Source organism: Paroedura picta, chromosome 3 (assembly GCF_049243985.1).
Source record: "Paroedura picta isolate Pp20150507F chromosome 3, Ppicta_v3.0, whole genome shotgun sequence".
Lineage (NCBI taxonomy): Eukaryota > Metazoa > Chordata > Lepidosauria > Squamata > Gekkonidae > Paroedura > Paroedura picta.
The window spans coordinates 149363956-149382019 of NC_135371.1; the positions used below are offsets into that span (position 1 = coordinate 149363956).

An 18064-nucleotide genomic window follows, 5' to 3' on the forward strand; every position below is an offset into this window, starting at 1 on the left:
GTGAAGAAAGATGACCAGGAAGAGGAGACCGGAAAGCAAAACATCATAATGATCAAAACAGATTCTTAAAGACTATATGAGTGTTTGGATGTTAAAAAAATGATTTTCAGCAATATAGAAATTGCTGAGAGAAGAAAGAAAAGACCAAGATAAAACAGGTTATCATCAGCATAATAAAAGGTGTGCAGCCTAGAGGCAGCAGAAGTTTGCAGAAATGAATAATTCCGTAGAGCAAAGGCAGTACTTGGACATAGATATCCAAATACAGAATGTGTACATACAGAGTTACTTGTAAAGTGTGCAAAGTGTGCATGTATTCATAATTGACCATCTTCCTTTTACAAATGTGTATAAGTGATGTCCAAATACTTGAAAAAGGTGGTTTTGGCACTGTTAGAACAATTGGATACCTTTATAGCCACAGCTGAAGCAGTTGGTAAAAACTTAAATGGACTTCGAGGACAGGAAGGCCTGGAGGATCATTGTCCATGGGGTCGCAATGGGTCGGACACAACTTTGCACCTAACGACAACAACAGCATAGCCACACCAATGGGAATCAAATGCAGCAGTTCTTTCACAGCGCACTTATGTGTGCTGCATCAGTCAATTAACTTACTGGTGCAGCTCACATATGCACACCCTGGGTGAAGGAGCTACTATATTCAGTATGATTATTGTTGTCTGCCATTCAGTCATGTCTGACACTTGCTGATCCTGTGGCACAGCTGTCGCCATGATCCCTGATTCTGTACCACCTCTCTCAGCTGTGCAGTGTTCTGGCCGGTGTCCCATCGCAGCTGCGTCCAACCACCATGTTCTCTGTCAGCCTGGGTTTTTTTCCTCTGACCAATCCTAGCATAATTGCTTTCTCCATTGTGTTGGATTGCATGGTATGGCCAAAGTAAGTGAGCTGGAGTTTTGTGATTTTGCCTACCAATGATATATTGGACTTTATGCGCCGTAGTATTTCCCTGTTTGTGACTTTTGCTATCCATGGAACCCACAGAAGCATTCTCCATCACCAGAGTTTAAATGAATTGATTCTTCTCATGTCCGTGTTTTTCATCGTCCAACTTTCACAGCCATAAGTGGCTATTGGAAATATGATAGATCTAACTAATCTACATTTGGTAGTCAGGCTTATGTCCTTGCTTTTCCATGTTTGGTTCCAACTCATCATTGCTGAGCGACCGAGAGCAATTTGGCGTTTACTGCAGTCGCCACACATCAATTTGTGATTCAAGAAAAATGAATTTTTGAACACATTCAGTCACTTCACCATCAGTTGTCATTAGGACATGTCATAGAATCATAGAATCATAGAATCATAGAGTTGGAAGGGGCCATACAGGCCATCTAGTCCAACCCCCTGCTCAACGCAGGATTAGCCCTAAGCATCCTAAAGCATCCAAGAAAAGTGTGTATCCAACCTTTGCTTGAAGACTGCCAGTGAGGGGGCGCTCACCACCTCCTTAGGCAGCCTATTCCACTGCTGAACGACTCTGACTGAGAAAAACTTTTTCCTGATATCTAGCCTATATCGTTGTACTTGAAGTTTAAACCCATTACTCCGTGTCCTTTCCTCTGCAGCCAGCAGAAACAGCATCCTGCCCTCCTCCAAGTGACAACCTTTCAAATACTTAAAGAGGGCTATCATGTCCCCTCTCAACCTCCTTTTCTCCAGGCTGAACATTCCCAAGTCCCTCAACCTATCTTCATAGGGCTTGGTCCCTTGGCCCCAGATCATCTTCGTCGCTCTCCTCTGTACCCTTTCAATTTTATCGACGTCCTTCTTGACGTGAGGCCTCCAGAACTGCACACAGTACTCCAGGTGTGGTCTGACCAGTGCCGTATACAATGGGACTATGACATCTTGTGATTTTGATGTGATGCCTCTGTTGATACAGCCCAAAATGGCATTTGCCTTTTTTACCGCTGCATCACACTGCCTGCTCATGTTTAGTTTACAATCCACAAGTACCCCAAGGTCTCGTTCACACACAGTGCTACCTAGAAGCGTATCCCCCATCCAGTAGGCATGCTTTTCATTTTTCTGACCCAGATGCAGAACTTTACACTTATCTTTATTAAATTGCATCTTGTTCTCATTTGCCCATTTTTCCATTGTGTTCAGATCTCGTTGAACTCTGTCTCTATCTTCCGGAGTATTTGCCAGTCCTCCCAATTTGGTGTCATCGGCAAACTTGATGAGTAGTCCCTCCACCCCCTCATCTAGATCATTAATAAATATGTTAAAAAGTACTGGGCCGAGCACCGAACCCTGAGGTACCCCGCTACTCACCTCTCTCCAGTCTGATGAAACACCATTGACAACAACTCTTTGAGTGCGGTTCTCTAACCAATTCCCTATCCACCTAACGATCTGAAAATCCAGATTGCAGTCCTTCAACTTATCCATCAGAACATCATGGGGAACCTTGTCAAAAGCTTTACTAAAATCCAAGTAAATGACATCAACCAAATTTCCCCGATCCAGCAAACCTGTTACTTGGTCAAAAAAGGAAACTAGGTTGGTCTGGCAGGACCTGTTGGAGACAAATCCATGCTGACTTCCTTGGATCACCAAATTGTCCTCCAGATGTTTGCAGATCGCTCCCTTTAATATCTGCTCCATTATCTTCCCCACAACAGAGGTCAGACTCACTGGTCTGTAGTTTCCCGGGTCATCCTTCCTCCCTTTTTTGAAGATCGGAATAACGTTTGCTCTTTTCCAGTCCTCCGGGACATCTCCTGTCCTTAAAGACGTTCCGAAGATGATGGACAAGGGCTGTGCAAGTTCTCTGGAAAGTTCTTTGAGTACTCTCGGGTGCATTTCATCTGGACCAGGGGATTTGAACTCATCCAGTGCAGCTAAATGCCTCTCGACCACCTCTCTATCCATGTTAACCTGCCACCCAGACACTATCCTTTGGCTACAGCCATCTTTAGATGTGCCTAAACACTTTGACCTGTGGGAAAAAACTGATGTAAAATAGGCACTAAGCCTTTCTGCTTTCTCTGCATCTTTCGTTAGAGTTTGTCCATCCGCACCCAACAGTGGGCCTATTGCCTCCTTGACTTTACGTTTGCTCCTCACATAACTGAAAAATCTTTTCTTGTTACAATGGGCTTCCCTGGCCAATCTTAGCTCACTCTCAGCTTTGGCCTTTCTGATGATTGATCTACAGTGCCTAGTAACCTGTAGGTACTCTTCTTTAGAGCTCTGTCCTTCCCTCCATTTCCTGAACATTTTCCTTTTCTTTCTTAGTTCCTCTTGAAGTTCTCTGTTCATCCAAATAGGCTTCTTAGAGCTCCTGCAGTGTTTTCGTCTTTCTGGAATAGTCATTGATTGAGCATGCAATAGCTCTTGTTTGAGTAGCGCCCACCCTTCACATGCTCCCTTCCCTTCCAGCATTCTCGTCCATGGTATGACACTCATCATGTCTCTGAGTTTATTAAAGTTTGCCCTACGAAAATCCAACATCCGCGTCTGGCTACAAGCTTCCTTGGTTCCCCATCTCAAAAGGAATTCTATGAGGACATGGTCACTTCCCCCTAGGGTCCCCACCTCCTTCACCTCATCCACCAACTCTTGCCTGTTGGTCAGTATTAAGTCCAGTATGGCTGAACCTCTTGTGGGTTCATCTACCATTTGATAAATGAAATTGTCAGCCAGGCAGGTCAGAAACTTGCATGACTGAGGACGCTTCGCAGAGTTAGTTTCCCAGCACACATCTGGGAAATTGAAGTCACCCATGATGACAAGGTCCTGCCGTTTGGATATTTTCTCAAGCTGCTCACAAAGTGCAGCATCCACATCCTCTCGTTGGTCAGGCGGTCGGTAGCAGACACCAACCACCACACTGTTTGTTTTCCCCTCGCTTATTTTCACCCAGATGCTTTCCACTGTAGATATGCTCTCCTTCACTAGAATTTCCTGACAGGTAAGCCCTTTCTTCACATACAGTGCCACTCCTCCACCTCTTCGATCTATTCTGTTTTTTCTGAACAGTTCATATCCATCCACCATTACATTCCAGTCATGAGAATCATTCCACCAAGTTTCTGTGATGCCTACTAGATCATACCTTTCCATCAGCATGAGAAGTTCCAGCTCTTCCTTTTTATTGCCCATGCTTCGGGCGTTAGTATAAAGACATCTGAATCCTTTTACTTTTGGTTCCCTATGAGCTGGCCTTGCCGGTTGGGCTGCCTCCGATAGTTTTCCTTCCATACACTCCCTATGTTGATCGTCTCCTTCCCCTAGTGGCTTTAGTTTAAAGCTCTCCTGATGAATCTCCCCAGGTTCCTGCCAAACACATTCTTCCCCAGTTTCGATAAGTGCAGTCCATCAGGTGCTAGTAGGCCTTCCTCAAGAAAGCCTATCCCATGGTCCCAGAAACCAAATCTCTCCTGCCGGCACCAACTACGCAGCCAGTGATTCACCTCCATTATCTTCCTCTCCCGACGCATTCCTCTTCCCTTGACAGGCAAGATTGAAGAGAATACCACTTGTGCCCCCATTTGCTTGAGCTTCCTCCCCAGATCTTGATAGTCTTTTTTAATAGGAGCGATGGTATTCAGGGACATGTCATTCGTTCCCACATGGACCATCACAAATGGGTAGCGATCCGTAGATTTGAGGAGTTTGGGCAGCCTTTCTGAAACATCTTTAATTTTCGCCCCTGGCAAGCAACACACCTCTCGGGTTAGGGGGTCGGGCCCAGCCACATGGCGATCCATTCTTCTTAGCAGGGAGTCTCCAATTACCAGTACTCTCCTTTTTTTTTTTCTCTCAACTCCATTTCCTTCTGTCCCCGTGGCCTCTTTCCTTTGTCTTAGAGTTTGTTTTGGGACCTCTTCCCTTGTTGACCCTTGCACCTCCTCTGCAAGTGCCTGAAATCTATTCTGGAGCTCCAAAGGCCCCGAGAACTGTCTCGCCCTTCGCCGTTCAGTCTTTTTCCGAACTGCCTGCAGAGGCTCCCTATTGTGGTCAATCTCCTTGTCCTCTTCAGGACTGGTTGTATTCTCTTTATTCTCTTTATTCCATGTTGCAGAGCTCTGGACTACGAACTCCTCCCCTTTCTTACTTTGGGTCAGAGTAATAATTCTGTTTTCTAGTGCCCTAATCTTTTCCTCCAAAAGTCTTACCAGCTTACACTTGGGGCAGCTGTAGTCCATCTTGTCTTCTGGGAGGAAGGCAATCATGTCACACTCACTGCAGATGATGGGATGAGTGTCCTGAAGGTCCATTGTAATATCTAGGCAGTGGAAGTACTAGGGAAATATAATCTACTGATATAATCTACTGATTCTAATTGCTCGGCCAAGAACCCCAGGCTCGCGCCTCTGGTGAGGAGTAGCCCTTTTTAATCCTCCCAACAATTACCCAGCAATCACCTCACCCAGGCAGAACAATAGCCTCACCTGGTCAGCAGCAACTCTCCCCAGTAGCTCTCTCCACGTGCTCTCAGTTGTCTGAGCTCATTATGTCATTATTTTTGTGTCTTTTTAGTGTTTAAGAAAAAGGCCAAATGTCTTTCTTACTTCATTGACCTATGTAATGAGCTGTTCTAGGCCTTCCTTAGTTTCTGACAGGAGCGTAGTGTCATCAGCATACTGAAGATTATTTAGAAGAAGAAGAAGAGTTGGTTCTTATATGCAACTTTTCCCTACCCGAAGGAGGCTCAAAGCGGCTTAAAGTTACCTTCCCATTCCTCTCCCCACAACAGACACCCTGTGAGGTGGGTGAGGCTAAGAGAGCCTTGATATCACTGCTCGGTCAGAACAGCTTTATCAGTGCTGTGACTGATATTATATTATATTTCTTCCTCCAGTTTTAATTCCAGTGTTTGGTTCTTTGAATTCAGTCCCTCTCTCATAATGATCTCAGCATACAAGTTAAACAGGAAGGGGAACAGGAAGGGGAAAAGAATACAATCTTGGCACACTCCTTTCTCTATTTTGAACCAGTCAATGTTACCAAATGGTGTACATGCAATGGCTTCTTGGTTTGTGTAGAGTGACTGCATCATTTTGATCAAATGTACTAGCACCCCCAAATTTTGCAGGGTTTCCCACAATTTGTTGTGATCTACACAATCAGAAGTTTTCTTATAGTTAATAAAGCAGATGTAGACATCCTTTTTCCAAATCCAGCACAGGTTTGCTATGTGATCATGAGTGCCACACCCACGTCAAAAGCCAGCTTGAACATTTGTTAATTCTCTTTCAGTGGTTGTTGCTACGTGTTGTTTGATTTTGAGCAGGATCTTACTAGGGTTATTATACCATCTCTCATTCCTTTTGGTGTGGCTATAAAGATCAGGAGTCAGATGTGATACTCCCACAGAGTATTTCTGTGCCACAGTATATATTGCGGAATGCCCACACTATACCTTACATGGCTAACTATGATACAGATTCCTTCATATGATGAAGAAGAAGAAGAGTTGGTTCTTATATGCCGCTTTTCCCTACCCAAAGGAGGCTCAAAGTGGCTTACAGTCGCCTTCCCATTCCTCTCCCCACAACAGACACCCTGTGGGGTGGGTGAGGCTGAGAGAGCGCTGATATCACTGCTCGGTCAGAACAGCTTTATCAGTGCCATGGCGAGCCCAAGGTCACCCAGCTGGTTGCATGTGGGGGAGAGCAGAAACGAACCTGGCATGCCAGATTAGAAGTCCGCACTCCTAACCACTACACCAAACTGGCTCTATGGGGTATTAGACCACTGAAGAAGGTCTTTGTGCCTGACACATGTGTAATCTGATTTCATTGGTTTATTGGTTCAAATCAGGACTAAGAAGAAAAGGCATTGCATGGAATGTGTACTTCAAAGTGTCATAAGAGTATACTGCATTATATGTAACTAGCTTCAAAGCCCATTCATAAGAACGGGCTTTGAAAGGTCCTCCCCGTCAGTGTCCCGGCTGCTTTCCAGGCCACCAGGAAGTACTGAGGACGAGGGGGGGGGGGAGTGAGTGCCTCCTGGGGGCCTGGCAAGCACACCTGGTGCTTCTGTGAGGGCCCGAGTATACTTTGCAGGCCTTTGGGAAGCGCTCCCTTGCCCCCACCCACCGCCCGCGGCCAGATGGTTTCCTGGGGGCCTGGAAAGTACAGTTGGGGCCTCTGCGAGGTCCTGGGTGTGCTTTCCAGGCCTTTGGGAAGTGCTACCTCTCCCCACCCCCGTGGCCGGATGGCTTCCCGGGGGCCTGGAAAGCACAGCCTTTCCAGGCCTTTGCGAAGCGTCCCCCCTCCCCCCTGTGGCCTCTCACCTGGAGCCCTGGATGTGGAGCGGCAGAGTCACAGACAAGCCTGGCTCTTAACAGCCAGGCACGCCTGTGAGGCAAGGGGTGAGGGCTTGGTGAGGGAGGGCAGGTGCAGGTGGCTGCACCCTGATTGGCCCTGGAGAGGCCGGACCATTCATCCCCCTAGGCTGTTTCACAATTATTAAGGCACCAAATGGATGAGATGTGTACTGCACAGTTGAGAGACCTGTATGGCCTAAAGGTCTATTTTGTTTTTAATGAGCTATAAGTGCACTGTAATAGTAAAAAGATATATTTAATTGTTTAATTTTTTAATGCATGCTTGGAGCCTTTCAGGTACCCAGTTCCATTTTGGGTTGGATTTTTGCTCTCTCTTTGCTCATCATTAGAACATTTCCATCTACCCTTACACTTAAGCCAGGGTTGTAACCAATAAGACATATTTCCATGTGGTAGCATGCCATTTTCACATGATCAGTCACTTGGGATTTTTACATCTTTGATTGGAATCTGGATAACCACTGGTAAAAGTTTTAACTGTTCTTCAGATTAATCAAGTACTGTAGAAATAGAAAGCTCTGTTTTTGTAGAAGCCCAGACTTCTTTGGCTTAATTGAAGGTATTATGATTGTCTGTTTCCAGGGTTCTCATGCCATGAAAGCTTTGGCTTGAGTTAAATATTTGTGTGTCAGAAGCTGAAGGTGACATGTATTTTTCCAGCTGATTTCACAATTTGCTCAGCATCTAAAGTGGTTAAATCTCCTCCTAAAATATAGCCCTTTCAGAACACCAAAGGACCGGCAACCATATAAAATGTTAATAGAAATGCCCTCCTGGCATGTAAAAATGATTAAAATGTGTTGTCTATTTTTCTTATTCTTGAAGATAAATAGGATAAGATAATTCTGTATTGCATAAAATTACAGAACTTTAGCATATGAAGAGTCAGTGGTACATCTTTTACATTACGTACCCAAACAATATAATTCAGAGAAGATGCGTAATCAACTATTTTTTTGTGAGCTTTGTTTAATAGATTATAATCATGGGATATTTCTCTCGCTAGTTAAGCCAGTGTATAGCAATTAGTGATTGGTTACCATTTTTATCCTAATGGTGATTAGATATTTTGTAAAATTTGTTAACTATCGGGGATGAATATCTGTTATTTTGCATTGTTGAACAATCAATACAAAACAAAGAGGCACAGTAAAAGCTATTAGTTTTGGTTATCTGTTAAGTAGTTTGGTTCCAAAAGATGATTAATTATGACATACCTGTTTTTTTGGTTATGCCTCCTTTCAAAGATAAACAGAAAATTTACCAGATAATATAGGGACATTAAGAATTACCAGAGAGTCTGATACAACTTAGAAAAACTAAACTGATCATTACATACACCTTTGTGAGTGTAGTTCTAGCTACTCTAAGGAAGGGCCCATATAAATCTAAAGGACCTGCATGTGAAAAAACATGTAAAATTGAGGAGTATGTCTGAGAAACAGGCTTTTTGTAACATTGTAGTTTTATTTTTATTTTTCCCTTTTAAGTTTTCCTTTCCTCCAGAAAAAGTATCTGTTGAGGAGAAAGAACGTGGGGTGAACATCTGTGCTTTTGTGAACACCAGCCGAAGTGTGATTCTGACTTGGTCTTTTTAATTTTACACAAATATAAATGGAGCATTTGTAACTACAGTTGTGACACTCACTTTAAAATAGAAAACTGACATGGTTAGCTGGGATTATGTTTTCTTGCCACACTTTGGATCTGACTTTTATGTCTCATTTTTAGATGAAGGTCATGTTGGTGACTCCTTCAGGCGGAAGAGGGAGTCTTCCTACACCATGAGCCATGCCAGGCTTTTAAAGCCTTGATTCGATATTATGAAAAATAGGAAACTGTTGGGCTGGCTGCAGACTATGACAAAGCCAGTTAGCTGACTTCAGTGAGTCCTGCCGTTTCTTCTGTGATCTTTCTGTAGCATCATGCTAGGGTGTAGTGTTGCATCTGAAGGAAACCGTCTGTAAGAAAACAACAACAAATCTGTATGACATATGCTGCGTGGTTATTCTGATTAAGAACAAAAGGACTGAAGAAGCACTTCAGACTTTTCCATTATGTGACTTCTATACTATGAGTGCATTTCAGGTTTCAGGACTGAGCTCCTGCGGTTGATCTCAGCAGGGAAAAATCAATGACTCATATTTCCATTGAGAGAAATATAACTTCCAGTTTCTCAGCAACGGCCCTTGCAGCTATTTCATATGTTGTGTAACAATATGTTCAGAGCTAGATGATGATCTTCTGATGCCTCGGGGGTATTTTTACTGGCACCCTTTGTATCCTGACAGTGCTGCCATTGATGAGGAAGTACGTAATAGGTGCTGCAGGTACAATGAAATACTTTGCTGTTCCATGGGTCTTGACAAGTTTTCTTTGGATCTGAGAACCAGTCGCAAATTAGGAGCCAGATACATTTTTCATCCTGGGGTTTTTTTTGTATTTTAATTACCACATGTTCTAGTTATTGCTACTACAAAACATAATCTTAACTTCTGTTCTGTCTCCCGTGCTGAGACAAAGGTGTGGCAGCATAAAAATGAATATGGTGATCATGGCTGTTATCACCACAATATAAAGCTAATTGCTAACCGTAATACAACTTCTTCTCCTCAGTTTCTCAAAATATCATTATTGTTTTTAAAGAACTCCATTTAATTGAATATTGGAGCTAATTTAATGGGCAACTGATTAAGAAATGAATTTATCTGTCCCCCCCTTAGATGGTGTAAAGAATAATCTTCATATAAACAAACATTGACAAGAGTGTCATTCACAATTATTTTTGTTTCAGATTCTGAAGGAAAGCAAGGACCTCAACTTCTTCCCTTTTTGTTTTCCCTCTGTATGATCTGTTTGAGATGCGCAGAAAAGAAAGATCATATTGTGTTAGGTTATTCTTGTCAGAAAAAAATATATTCTGATGCAAAATCATCAATCAGCTTTTTAATTCCTCTGAGGATGGCTAAGAGGCTGCAGTAAAATCATGGTTGAAAATACTAGGCACCACAATGAAATTGATAGGCAGTCTGGCACCTGGGATTTGTCAAGCTCTGCTGCTACATGTTGTAGATTCAGAAAATTCTTTGAAGCAAACTGGGGTGCAAAGATGTCAACTTCTTCCTCCTGCCTCCCCCCCCCTTTTGGAGGAAAAGATCTATATGGGTGGGGCATGAGAAGGATCCCATCCTGTTAAATTTCCAAGACACACCTGTAGGAAAGACCCAAATTGTAGTGCAAATGACAGCAATAAATGATAAAGAACAAAATGGTGCTTCTTGAATTGAGTCTTGATGCTTTACACTACAATGAGTGTTTTCTACAGGCATTCATTTCCTCTCTTGCAGTATGCTTCCTGTAAGTGGCTTTTTTTCTTTCCAAATCCCCAAGACAAACAGAAGATAAATGTGATAAAATGGGCTCTGTTAGTTTCAGCAGGGCCAAAGTGTACGTAGTGACAGTTGCCAGGAAAGTATCCCTGTAACAATTGGGTGGCAGGCATTACTAAAGGTAGAATTTCCATCAGGCCTAGAAATATATCTTGTCCCTTTAACAGAGGCTTAGTGTGTGGGAGTGATTTTTTAAACAGAGGCTTAGTATGCGGGAGTGATGCTTTTCATGGCATGGAGAGTAATAATATCACCCAGTAAATGATATCATTAAGGTTCTATTAAAGGGACAGCATTTTTTTCTCCAGGTAGTTGGGAACCCTAACCAGAGACGATAAAGGTCAGTACTTTCTAGCAAGACAATAATTATAACACATTATTTCTTCTGATGCTCCTTGGAAAATGTCAGCATATAATAGTGAGAAATTCTCTTACGACGTGCATTCTGCTTTATTTTTGGCTTCTTGTAGGCTGACTATGGAAGAAATGCACAAAACCAACAATTCAGCAACACCCCCACAAACACCATCTTTACAAGGTACCGCTCTACAAGCAGCTCAGCTTTCTCGTGTTTCTCAACAGGTAAAGAAAGCTACACGGGCCAGGCCTTCTGTGGAATATTTTAAGTAGGTTAATTGCAGTTTTTCTGTGTAAGGTTGCTTTTTTAATCAGTCCATTAAGTAGGCTTATGTAATTACAAGGGATTTTTATTTAAATTTGGTCTTTGTGAAGGGAATTAAAAATGCATCCAAATATACTAGATCAGGGGTAGTCAAACTGCGGCCCTCCAGATGTCCATGGACTACAATTCCCAGGAGCCCCTGCTTGCATATGCTGGCAGGGGTTCATGGGAATTGTAGTCCATGGACATCTGGAGGGCCATAATTTGACTACCCTGCACTAGATATTGGCATATCCCCCCCCCAAAAAAAATCCAAACCTATGTTTTCAAGTTTAGGTCATCTTCAACAATAATCTAGGCATAATCTTTGAGGTCATCTTGCATGGAGTTCTGTAAAATGCATATGACAGTTAACTTCCCTCAAGCCTCAAAATTATGTGCGATGAAACTAAAGCACTTTTGAAAGGTGGTACTCAATCTTGACCCTATGGAAATACCATAGTACAGTACTATAGACCATGCCCCATACTATCTTATCTGCAGGCACTTGTTTTTGTTGTCTGTATGGTATGTTTTGTGATTTGACTGAAAAGCTGTTGATTTACTTTAGATGTCTCTCAGAGGTCCAGCTCCAGTGACAGTGGTACAACTTCCTGGGGATCAGGTCCAGGGAGTAATTCATACAGTTCAGAGCTCCTCTGTTATCCACTCACCGCAAGCGCAATCCACGCAGGTAAACAACTCACCGGCTTTGGAAGCTTTATTGATAGCTCCAACAGAATTCTGCCTCAGTGCAGTTTAGTCAGCCTGGCACGGCAAGTGAAATGGTGACATGTTTTCAAAAGGTAGGGGAGAGAAGTGGAACCTCAGGCTAGCACAAACTATTTGGGATCTGTTTTAGTGACTGAAGCCTTTAATTTCATCTTAGGTACTGTATAGATGGAAAAGAAAAATGAGTTCCTGCCAGTGGTTTACATGTTTAACAAAACAGGACACAAAAGGATAAGGAATAAGTTATATATAATCAAATATATTTTTATATAAACTAAAAAAAAATCTGAATTACTTATTCATGTATTACTCGGTAAGTAACACAAAAATAATTTGAATCTCTGAAATGCCAAGCAGCAGTCTAACACTTCAAAATGGGAGCGTGGCCTATGATGACTAATGCTAGTTCATGGCAAGCTAATGATGCAAAATCATCTGGATTTAGTTGTCATTTTTGTTCATCTTCTAAGGATGTGGGTGTTCCAGACAGATCTCTAGAGGCAGCATAAAATGTTCTTGCCCTTCAGTGGGGTCAAGCTCTGTGCAAGTGCAAACAATCCCCAAGGCTGCTTTTCTGTTCTTATGACAACAGGCCAGTGAGGCTCCCCAAATTTGGTCAGCAATTTATGCTGCTTTTCTGTTTGGTGTAGTGGTGTAGCGGTTAGGAGTGTGGACTTCTAATCTGGCGAACCAGGTTCGATTCCCCGCTCCCCCACATGCAGCCAACTGGGTGACCTTGGGCTCGCCATGGCACTGATAAGGCTGTTCTGACTGAGCAGTGATATCAGCACTCTCTCAGCCTCACCCACCCCACAGGGTGTCTGTTGTAGGGAGAGGAATGGGAAGGTGACTGTAAGCCGCTTTGAGACTCCTTTGGGTTCAGGCTGCTTTTCTGTTCTTATGACAATAGGCCAGTGAGGCTCCCCAAATTTTGTCAGCAATTTATGTACAAGGAGATAACTCAGATGACAAATCCTGCATCTGTCAAATCTCTTGTACTGGCAGCATCTTTTGTGCAAGTGTGACAATAGCTTTTTGGGCAAGAGGGGGGAAAGGCTCTGCATGACCTTTCTCATCGAAATCTAAATTTAGTAATTGCTGTAAAACCTCAGCCTTATACCTATCCGTTAAAGTGACAGAGGAAAAATAAGGAAGTCTCTCTTCGTGTGTGGACGTAGCTGAAAGGCATTTAGTTGCATCCTGTTTAAGACTATTTATTCTCCTAGTGGAAATCTTCCCCATGAAACTAATAATATCCTGGAATAATTGCCCTGTGACACACCAGTGTATTTCCTGTGGCAAAGCATCACTTCCGATGCTATTACCGGTACAATGAGAGTGCATGTTCGGAATCAAAATCTCCCAACCTGTGAAAAAATGTTTAGATACATTGGGGAACTTGACATCTTGAGGAGTGAGAAATTGAACTTCAGGCTTCAGTGCTTTGTGCTGTGAATAGACGTTCAAAAGACAATTTGTGCAGTTACTCTTTATTATTGTACCATATCAGAAGAAGCACCAGTGCCTTTAACTCCAGTGTTGCAGGATAAGCTGTGATGCTCAGTCAAAGTATGTTCATACCTGCTCCTGTCATTCCCAAGGAACTAGTTCATCCTTACATCTGAATGAAATGTACCAGCATGTTCTATAGCAACAATAGATATGTTTGTGCAGGTTTTGACATACCAAGAATATTAAGCAGAATGTTTGGGTACTTAAATAATGTAGTAATGTAATGCCTATATAGAGTGTTATAAGTGGTATAAGAACAACTCCTGTTATTTCTGTAAGATGTAAATACTGCAGCTTCTGGGCTTAAGGCAACTTTGAAACAGCACTATCTTAGTATAGTGACGGCTGCACTCTTTTCCCCCCTGTACTTGAATAGCATACTTTCCCACAAACTGTGTCTTCCTCTAGCTCTTATGTTGCTACTCAGCTCACTATAAATGAAAGAGCTTTGTTACTATGTATTTCTTGAAGAACGCCAGAAAATTTATTAGTGCTTGCCAAATTGCAAAGGATGCACATAAAGCAAAAAACCCTTCCTTGAGAAGACTCTGTACAGTAAAAAAAACCTTGAGTCCTTGCGAAGCCTAAAGATTTTCCCCTTTATATTCTTCTTCCTTAATATTTCACGTTATCTAAAGGGGTGTGTGTGTGTGTGTGTGTGTGTGTGTATCGTAGAGGGAGAGAGAGAGAGTTTGCAAACTTAGAGATTTGTTTGAATTAAATCAGTATTTTTCTTATCTTCACGAATTCACCACAATTCTTGGTCTTTCCCAGCCTGTTGAAAGCAGAAGAGTGCAAAACATGCAGTAGCCCCATTTCCACTGCGGGTATAAGTGTCATCTTCATAGCATAACTAAATACTTTGGCCCACCGTTTTCTCATGTTCAGAGCATAGTGTGTATAGTTCATATGTATTTTTCAATATTTGTTTTTCATGTCACAGTGTTAATGGGTTCGAACTCTGATCTCTGTTTATGGGATCAGGTTTAAAATGCTAATAATAATAACAACAACAATAATAATGGATATACTTAGCATGTTCTTCATTTAAGACTTATGTAGGTGTAAACCTCTTTGCAGATTTGTAGAGACCTCTTATTGCTTTTTAAAAAACAAGTTGCATTTATCAGAAAATTGCCTCTCGCTGGCTCATTTGCTATTATACAGTATGACCTAGTGTGTTTCCTCCAGGTATCTTTGTCAGAGAGTGATGATTCACAAGATTCCTCAGACAGCATAGGCTCTTCACAGAAAGCCAGAGGAATCCTCGCACGCCGTCCGTCTTACAGGTCAGTGCTTTATATAAAAATCATATTAACTTCAACACAGGCTCTAAGCGCACCTGCAATAAATCTCTCGAAAAATGGTTATTCTTTCAGGACCTATCAATAGGGTTATACTTTCAGGACCTATCAATAACTGATTTTTTAATATATTAGACCAGCTGTTTTAAGAAAGGATAACCCAAGATCAAAAGCCGTATAGTATGGATGCTTACCTTTCTCAGTGGATTTTGATTCTGTTTTAATCCCGCAATTTGAAAATAAAATATTAATACTCAGAAATCCATCACAAAGTAGATGTTGTACTACATTAAAAAAAAATTCTGCACAATATGCCTGAAATCTTTTGTGTACTAATACTATTTTTAACAGAAAAATCTTGAACGATCTTTCTTCTTCTGAAGACACACGGGATAGGAAAGGAGATGAAGCACATCCTGGTGTCTCTACTATCACATCCATGTCTGTCCCTACACCTGTTTACCAAACCAGCACTGGACAATACAGTATGTATTATTAATAATCTGCACTGGATTAACTAGAATGTCATTTAAAGTTAATTTAATATTCATATTAATAATAATTTGGATTCAGAGGTGCTCTCCCATTCTTGGGTATCTCAGCCTGCTCCTTAGTGTCCAACAAATGGAAAACACATACCCCTCGGCTCCTTGGGCATTGTGGAAAGGTGGGATATAAATGTTTTAATTAAATCAACAAGTTTAATTAAATAGGCTTGCTTACTCTTGGCTGTTGGTAGCATGAGGATGAGGGAGCTCATCTCAATAATATTTAGCTACTCTTAGAACAGCAATCAGCTGCTGAGAGGCAGAGACCCGCCTCCCCTTGGAAGACAGCCAAAGAAGTTGCAAGTCTTTTCTCGCCATACATAAACCTAGGATGAAATTCTTGCTTACATCATGCAGCTTAACCATGCATCCTCTTTCCCATGCATCCCATCCTGTCTCTCCTCCAGGGTATATGAGATGCTTGGTGTGGATACTGTTGCACGCACATAACCCCTGTCTTACTGGAGTGTTAAAAGCACCCTGAAGAACACCCATTTTCAGTCTTACAGTATTTTACAGCCAGTTTGGTGTAGTGGTTAGGAGTGTGGACTTCTAACCTGGTATGCCGGATTCGATTCTTCACTCTCCCACAAGCAGCCAGCTGGGTGACCTTGGGCTCACCAAGGTGCTGATAAAACTGTTCTGACTGAGCAGTAATATCAATAATATCTCAGCCTCACCCACCTCACAGGGTGTCTGTTGTGGGGAAAGGATAGGGAAGGCAACTGTAAGCCGCGTTGAGCCTCCTTCGGGTAGAGAAAAGCGGCATATAAGAACCAACTCTTCTTTATTTTTTTTATTTATTCATTAGATTCTGCCTTCCTCCCCAGTGGGAATCCAAAGTGGCTTACATCAATCTCCCCTCCTCCATTTTATCCTCAACATATATGAATCATGTTAAATGCACTTAACAGAGAGTAAGCAGGTGCCAAACAGTATTAGCTGTGATTGCTGACATAGATTAGATAAAAAGAGGGGAAACTGATATGAGAAACTCTGAGGTAGGGAATTGCTGTCTTTTAGTCCCTCTCTCTAGTCAGTTGTCTCAGAGAAATACATGTCAGTAGGATGCTCGTGTGTTGATGGAGCATAGACAAGGTACCCAGAGTTCTTCTGGTATTGCTTTTTTCCCACTTAGAGATGCATTAGAAGGAGTGTGCCACATTGTTATGTTATTAGGAGATTGGTGGCAAGGATGGAGAAAGGTGTCCCTTGCTCTAAAGACTGTGTCAAGAACAGGGGTTGAAGGAGTCTGGTCACTAGCAAGAGCAATTTTGTTTTTGAGCCACTTTTTGACAGGTGGGTATACTTGAGCCTTCAGCAGCATACAGACTAAACTGCATTTCCATAATAGAGACTAATTTTGGTTAATTCAGCTCCATAACCTGGCTTCAGATCCTGGTTTGAGGAAGCTGAATTAATAATTAGTGTTGTTCACCTGATCAGTTAATTGTGGTTTGCTTAATTCAGCCTTAATTTTGTGTTATAGCTGAACTGAGCCAATATCTAGAGCAGCCTTTCTCAACTTTTCTACCATTGAGAAACCACGTTCTTCAGGCTTCGATAAACCCTAGAAGTGATGTGATCTTGCAGAATATGATTGGGCGGCATAGCTGTGTACATGTCTACCTGCCCTCCCTTCCTACCCCCTCCAGGCCCATCATTGGCCATTTTGGGAGGGGGTAGATGGGTTGACATGGTCATAAATAAATAAAATAATAAATATCACCCGATAAATGTTAAAAATTAATTAACTCCTACCCATTCGAGAAAGAGCCTCTTGTGGCGCAGAGTGGTAAGACAGCAGACATGCAGTCTGAACCTCTGCCCATGAAGCTGGGAGTTCAATCCCAGCAGCCGGTTCAAGGTTGACTCAGCCATCTATCCTTCCATGGTCGGTAAAATGAGTACCCAGCTTGCTGGGGGGTAAATGGTAATGACTGGGGAAGGCACTGGCAAATCACCCCGTATTGAGTCTGCCATGAAAACGCTAGAGGGCTTCATCCCAAGGGTCAGACATGACTCGGTGCTTGCACGGGGGATACCTTTACCTTTTTTACCCATTTGAGAAACCCTTCCAGGGCCATCAAGAAACCCCAAGGTTTCATGAAACCCTGGTTGAGAAAGCCTGATCTAGAGATGCCTTCTAAAGCTGTAATTTTATTTATTATGCCTTCCTGAGCAGTCCCATTTTACGTATTCTGCAGAATGACAGGGGTGAGGGAGCCATTCTGGCCTCATAAGCTATTCCACAGGCAGCTGCTGATCTTACTCATTTCCAGGATGGCACTTCAGCAGACTTGGCTAGTCTGAACACAGTGGTAGCAGCAGGGCATATATTGTTGTTGTTGTTGTTATAATAATAATAATTATTATTATTATTTAGATTTGTATAACAGCCGCTCTCGGAGAACCAGCTTGTGGACGTTTACAATATTCCTGAGTTCCATTCAAGATACTGACCTCATAGCCCTTCAAAGCCTCAGACCCACTTATCTGAAAGGCCACCTGTCTTGATATGGGGAATTTTAGTATTTTAATGTATTATTTTTGTATATAATACATTAAAACATTAAAATTCCCAA

The 18064-nt window shown here is 42.3% G+C and overlaps 1 protein-coding gene across 2 annotated transcripts in view; it reads left to right on the top strand.

Moving 5' to 3' along the window:
- The window catches only part of ATF1 (activating transcription factor 1), a 33235-nt gene that overhangs the window by 2387 nt on the left and 12784 nt on the right, over positions 1-18064 (top strand). The window contains exons 2-5 of one of the 2 annotated variants that reach the window (XM_077328655.1): positions 11193-11304; positions 11955-12077; positions 14819-14916; positions 15283-15416. In XM_077328655.1, coding sequence (XP_077184770.1) covers positions 11200-11304; positions 11955-12077; positions 14819-14916; positions 15283-15416 — 460 coding nt within the window. In that variant the 5' untranslated portion in view covers positions 11193-11199. The remainder of the gene's footprint in view (positions 1-11192; positions 11305-11954; positions 12078-14818; positions 14917-15282; positions 15417-18064) is intronic. The other variant, XM_077328656.1, reaches the window with a different exon arrangement.